Below are 6,875 nucleotides of genomic sequence, written 5' to 3'. Positions count from 1 at the left end.
AAAAAAGACCTAAAAATATAAGGAAAAAACTAAAAAAGAGAAAATATAAACCATGAGAGGAGTAAAAAGACAGATAAGACAAAGATCTTTAAAATATGATGGAGAATTTAGAGAGAGGGAGAATAATTGGAAGAAGGGGAATAAGAATCTGTTGAAGGAGAAAAAAAAAAATAGAAGACGAAGTAGAAGAAGAAGAAGATAGGGAAGAGAAAAAATTGGATGAAAACCTTAAAAGATGAGGAATTGGAGAAAGTAGAAGAATATGAAGATGAGTTAAAAGCCGAAAAACACTAGAAGAATAGAAAGTCGATGATAACGAAGAAGACGATGGCAATGAAAAAGGAAAAGAAAAAAAAAGAAGAAGAAAAAGAATAATAAAACATTGAAGAAGAAGAAGAAAGGAAATAAAACATGTAAGAGAAGAAAATTAAAAGATGTATGAGAGGAAAAAGGAAAAGATGTGGAGAAGAAGAAGAAAACGTGAAAAAAGAAAAATCATCAGAATAAAAAATAAAAAAAGACATAGAAAGTGAAGAAGAAAAAAAAACAAAAAAACAAAAAAAAAGATAGAGAAAAAAAAAATTAAAAAATAAAAAGAAAAAAGATGAATAATTCATATTAATCTTATTTTAGTTTGTGTTTATTTATTTCATACACTTATTAATATTGATTTTAATGTTAGACAATGATTACTTTTATAGGTTAATTAGCTTTATTTTAATTTTGTATGTATTAAATTCTTGATCTAATTATTTTTGATTTATGACATAAAATTTTATTTTAAGTTTCAATGAAAATTTTCGGCCCGCGCAAGTCGCGGGCTAAACACCTAGTTTTAATTAATCTTTAACTCATACTTTAGTATATTAAAATAAACTAATTTACTCTAAAAAACTTATGAATATGTTTATGAAAACAAAATTTGTATTAATGGATGATTTAGATTACTTATCATATAATTGTAGTGATAGAAAAGAAATATTTGAATACCATCATAACAAAAGAAAAAAAAAGGTAAGACAACTATTTGATTAGATGACTTTATCAACTTCGTGGTCATAATATTGAACAATGACTTACAAAAATACACTCTTACATGACTAGTCACGTCTACATCCTTAAACATTATTTTTCTAACTACAAAAAAGACGGACTAAGAGCATCAGTACCTCATTAAGAGTACTTAAACAATATAATAACATTAAAGTTATGTTAAGAATCTCAATTTAAAAATGAAGATTTTGTTGCCTTTAATGCAAGAATCTGTAATGGATTCTTCAAAAAAAAAAAAAAATCTGGGCGAAGCGAACTCCGACGCCGAGCAGCCTGCCGTCGTGTGTCAAGGTGGAGAGAGTTCCGACGAAGGAAAGCTCCATGATACTCCTCGAAACCTCAGGGCTTGTGGGTCGAAGCGGAGAGATAATGATTATGGGTCGCCGTCGATGGCGTATTCGAAGCCGTGGAAACAGAGCATCAAAAGGAAATTGGATGAGATAGGTCTCGTTTCAGAGCGAATAATTCGATGGGTTTCACGAAATTACAAAGTCTTGGTCAACAGCGAAGAGAATTTCTCCACTCTATCATGGCGATGGAGAAAGGGAAAAGTGTCGAAAAAAAGAAAAAAAATTTCTCGGAGAAGAAAGAAAGAAAAAAAAAAAATTATCTCAAAGTTTCTGTCCATGAAATTATAGCACGTAGAATTAAGTATCGATTCTTATAAATCTTATATAAGCATCGATACTTATCTTTTATTTTCTTTTTGATTTAAATTTGGGTTTAAGAATCCCTTAAAATTGGGTCTAAGTACCCGCGTTGCTGATGCTCTAACAAGCCTTAATAAGTATCCTACGTGACTAAGTCTACATCTGTACAAACCCATTTGTCCTCATGATTCCTAGCTAGACATAACTAAGATCAACAAATCAAGAGTCATGATTTGTTTACTTGAGTATATATTGGATACAAAGAAGATCAACAAACATAAGAGTGTGTGAGGCTTCCCATAGTTTATAAGCAAACATTCCAACGTAGTTTTATTCATTATTAATATGCATACAAACACTTACAAACACACACATATAAAAACACACACACACACAGAGATAGATATGATCATCTCAGATTTTATTCTTCTTATTCTGAACACACTCTATATATATATATATATATATATATATGATAATTAGCTGAGGCTTGACTCTACTCAAAAAGAGTAGGTAGATCGATGAACATATCAAACTTTCACCATATATTATGTTTTCACTGAAAGTCGCTCACGTAGTTTATACGAGGGTTGTCAGGTTCCAATTGCTCAGTATGGAACAACAGTGGAGGATATCCTTTCTCCCGATGGGCCTCGAAGTAGCATGGGTGGAGAGGCTCTCTCGAAGCAAGAAACTTGCTTAGCCATTCTCCAGATGACCTCATATGTCGTTTCATGTTGTCATTGTAATCGACATAATAGAGCCCGAACCTCATTTTATACCCTCTCTCCCACTCGAAGTTGTCCAATAACGACCATATGAAGTAACCCTTTAACTTCACTTTGTCCTCGCTACAAGACATCCATAAACATTGTCGTATCATATTTTTCGTTCGGATTAAACTCATTAAATTAATGTAAGAGGGCGAAAGATATATGTCTGTAGGCTTCTTGCTATTTATAAAAGAGTATTATTAGTTAGACATATAATTAATAACCTGATGGATTTATCCATGATTAAGATGTGACTGTTGAGAAACTCTCTTCTCCCAGTGTCGTTTTTTGCTTGCTCTAAGCTCTTGGTCCCATCGTCGATCTCGTCCATCCCTATCAATTACAATTTACCAAAAAACAATATTATCATCATACAAATTACTCATATACACATATATGTGTGTGTGTGTGTGTGTGTATGTGAGTGAGAGTACATGTATATTGTTAATTGGTTACCATTCTCCATAATGTAAATCTCTGGATCCATATACTCATCCTTGATATGTTTCAAGAGCTTCCGCAAACCCTCTGGGTATACCACTATCCCCATTGAGGTTGTCTGCAGATTAAACAAGACAATATAGGTTGTAAATAAACAACATCCACCAATACTCATTTGAAGTTACTCTATATATATATATACATTAAACTATATATATTCATCATGTATGATGTGTATATAATGTTTAGGAGTAGGAATTGGCCGGTGTACCTTGAGATGAGGGGAATGGTCTTGGTGAGCTGCAAGAACAAAGAAGAAGCAATATGATGATCATGTGAAATTAATGTTAATGCAATATTATTAAGCGAACGAACGGATCATCTCAAATATTTGGAAACAAATTTTCTTGAAAGAGATTAAGTTTTGTGGTACTTGTCGTGTTTGCACCCATGTCGAAAACATAATTAATCCGCGATGAATTGACATTGGCGAGTGGGGTAGAGAAAAATGCTCCATAGTAGTTTAATCCAACGAAATCCAAAGATCCTTTTAGTTTCTCAGATAGTTCTTCTGTAATATTAGGCAATCGATCTTTTAAATCTTGTTGCATCTCCGTTGGGTATTGTCCATATGTGAGAGGGCGAAGAAACCTGTCCATTGGTAGTTCACAAAGATATACATGTCACCTCTCATTTTAAAAATGCATGAATATATATATATATATATATATATATATATATAAAGATTGATCCTTAACTGAAAAAAAAAAAAAAATATATATATATATATATAAAATAAAAACTCACCAGCCGAGTTGGTACTCGAGGGCTCGTCTAGCAGCCTCCACGTCTTTACTCATATTTGGATTTTGTGGCTCGAACCAGTGAGCTACCAACACTATTCCAATTTTCCCTCCATTCTCTTGGCACTATGTTTGTAACATTAAAATATATTCATTAAACAAAACTATATATATATAGGGTTTATGATTAAAGGTTTAAGTTTATATATATAAAAATTTATAGGGCACCGACCTTTTCACATTTACGGAATTCTTCAACAGCAGCAAGATGAGCAAGAATTTGGTGGTGACCAACATTGTAAGGCTCTCTAGATGAATCTCCTTCAGTACATTTGGGTGTTTCCCATGCAGAGCATCGTCCTGGTGCTTTCTTACCTTTCGAGTAACCCGCAACACTGTATACTGTTGGCTCATTAAATGTCGCCCAATTCTTCACTCTATCTCCAAATCTCTCAAAGCAGAATTTCGAAAACTCCCGAAAATCCTCTCTACATTAATTATTTTTATAATCACATTAATAAATTGTTAGCAAACAAAAACATGTATTGAAAAAAATGGTTACACTTTGAAATTTTTGAGGAATTTTTAGTTTCTGGAGTGGAAGATGAAATCACGAATAAAACAGTTATATACATAATTAATGACTTACACGATCTTAGGGCTTAAGAAACCTCCATACTCCATTTCTAGAGCTAGCGGAGATTCCCAATGGAATAGTGTAATTGCGGGCTGAATACCTGTCAATTATCATTAAAAATGATTAGAACAAAAAAATCAACCATGTTACCACATTGAAAAAATGGAATACTTAGGCAAAAAAAAATTGAAGATTGAATATATAACCATTGGCTAAAAGTTCATTTATAGTATCGTTGTAGAACTTCACCCCCGCCTCGTTTACACCTTTCTTTATAGTTCCATCTGAAAATTGATATGTACATGAGTTAAAAAATATATATATATATATTACGAACCATTACGCTTTGCAATGTAGATTTAGATTAGTAAAATGTGTTTGATTGATTTTTTACAGGGACGCATGTGATGGACTTACAAGGCAAGACTCTGGTCCATGAGATTGAAAATCTGAACCCGTTTGTGTTCAATTTCTTCATTAATTTTATATCATCCTACAAAATCACAGCCCACATTATAGTTTATCAATGGATTTTACACCGAAAAAAAAGTTCTTTTCTTTTATAAAATCATACGCATTAATTAAAAACAAGGACGTACCTTGTAAAAGGTATAGAAGTCGACTCCGAGATCTCCATCACCACCATTTTCGACCTTGTCTGAAAGATGATACCATATCAGTGGTGATATATTTTATTTTTTAGAAAGCTTTTCGTAAAAAAAATTGGGATACGTACGATAAGTTAGCAAACAAATCAAGAACACATATAATCAAGAATTTATAGATAATAGGAAAGAAGCCATGGTTTATACCAGGAAACATGTGAGTAAATTCATCCCATGTAGTCAACCCTCTCCCAGATCCCCTTTTAGCACCTTCAACCTAAAACTCAATCCGATTAAAAAATGTAAACAAAAAAATCATCTATTTATGATATAATGTATGTGAAACTAAGTTAATGTACAGTATATTAACCTGATATGCGGAAACGGATGTTCCAAAGATGAAATCGTCGGGGAAATTGTCCCTGTGGACATGCGGTCCAATGATGGTGCCCACATCATCATCTAGGTTAGCAAACGGTCCAACAATGGTGCCCAATTCATCATCATCTAGGTTGGCATGCGGTCCAACGATGGTGCCAAAGTCGTCATCTAAGTTAGTGTGAGGTCCAATGATGGTACCGTAATCCTCATCAATTGGTTGAGGCCTAGCTTCGGCGTTGAAGTTAAGGGTACTCGTTATGGCTAAGAACCCTAGGAAAAGAGTGAGAATAGTAGTAGCCATTAAATATGTATATGAGTGGTTCTCTTGTGAATTGTTATATATTAGTGTTTTGTGTGCTTCTTCTACTTCCCAAGCTGTGTTCTATTTATAGAAAGGAAGCTTCAATTGTTGCATTAAATTAAAGGGAATTCGTGACTTTACTTGTGTTGCACTCATATTTTGTGGGACATTCTTTGGTTTGGCTATAGGAGAAGTTATAATCCTGTTGTATTCTTTGTACAATATATAATCAGGCTTGCCCATAACAATAAATTAATCATCATATCCAAAACAGAAACTAAATTCCAACCGAACCCCAAAAAAAAAAAAAGAAATCGAGCTTACTTTTCTTTTGTTTTGTATAATTAAATCCAACCACAATCCACTATTATTCAACTAATGATTCTAAATAATGTTTTAAAATCAAGTGTTATTGGTTCTTTTGATTGTAAATCATATTTAAAAGGTTTTAAAGTTTGGTGTTATTCAATAAAGATTTCAAATCTTTCATTAAAATCTAGTGTTATTCAAAACTAAATAATTTTTAAAATCTTTGTACATTAAGTCATTTCAAATCAATTCTAATAGAGTTTTATGAGTAAATTATTAGAATCAAAATCCAGTGTATATTGCAGAGATTTTAGAATCTAAACAAATGAATCCATCAAACTGATATCAATTTTTAAATCTAGAAGATTATAAAACATAAAAAATTCATTTCAAATTCATGATTGAATAACACCCCTAAATGAATTCAAATCAAAACCAAAATCATACCGAACTGATTCATACTAATTTTACTCGAAGTTTAGTTATTCTTTTTAAAAAAAAATCCAAAAAGCTAATCAAAATCCGGATTTGACATCTTGCAGCTCAGTGCCTCAGTCAAATTGGTCTTTGTCACAAAATTTTATTCTTTGTGGGGTTTATAAAATAATTACAAGGCCATTATCGGTCACAAAGCTTTATAATATTTGCTTGATATTTTTATTCCTCAATGAAATATAAACTCTCCAAAATTTCCTCCTACTTTAGTTTTTTTTTTTCTTACTGTGAAACAAATTTATAAATTTGCCAAGTGTCATTGTCGAATACAAAACACGAAATGCATTTTAATGAGATTTAAAAGATTATTCTAATACCTTGCTCAAAACTTTAATATTTTAATATTCTAATCGTCTTACAAGCACACTTCAGTCATTTTCTTCTACTTTCCTTTATTCACCACATTTTTGTAATCATTAAGAAACGA

The 6,875-nt window shown here is 32.0% G+C and overlaps 1 protein-coding gene across 1 annotated transcript; it reads right to left on the bottom strand.

Annotated features, from left to right (window-relative positions):
• Positions 1–2,006: 2,006 nt before the first annotated feature.
• LOC18027354 (beta-glucosidase 33) lies at positions 2,007–5,681 on the bottom strand. Its single transcript, XM_006410356.2, has 13 exons — positions 5,333–5,681; positions 5,170–5,239; positions 4,957–5,015; positions 4,775–4,850; positions 4,564–4,641; positions 4,370–4,457; positions 3,953–4,208; positions 3,725–3,846; positions 3,351–3,568; positions 3,189–3,217; positions 2,933–3,035; positions 2,701–2,809; positions 2,007–2,554 (listed from the first exon to the last, which is right to left on the bottom strand). Exons 1-13 carry the CDS (start codon positions 5,642–5,644, stop codon positions 2,260–2,262), a joined length of 1,815 nt encoding a protein of 604 aa, XP_006410419.1. The 5' UTR covers positions 5,645–5,681; the 3' UTR covers positions 2,007–2,259.
• Positions 5,682–6,875: the final 1,194 nt, after the last annotated feature.

This window comes from Eutrema salsugineum, unplaced genomic scaffold (assembly GCF_000478725.1).
Source record: "Eutrema salsugineum unplaced genomic scaffold, Eutsalg1_0 scaffold_10, whole genome shotgun sequence".
Classification (NCBI taxonomy): Eukaryota; Viridiplantae; Streptophyta; class Magnoliopsida; order Brassicales; family Brassicaceae; genus Eutrema; species Eutrema salsugineum.
Note: the sequence above shows the minus strand (reverse complement) of the source record. Positions and strands in the feature narration are given on the sequence as shown.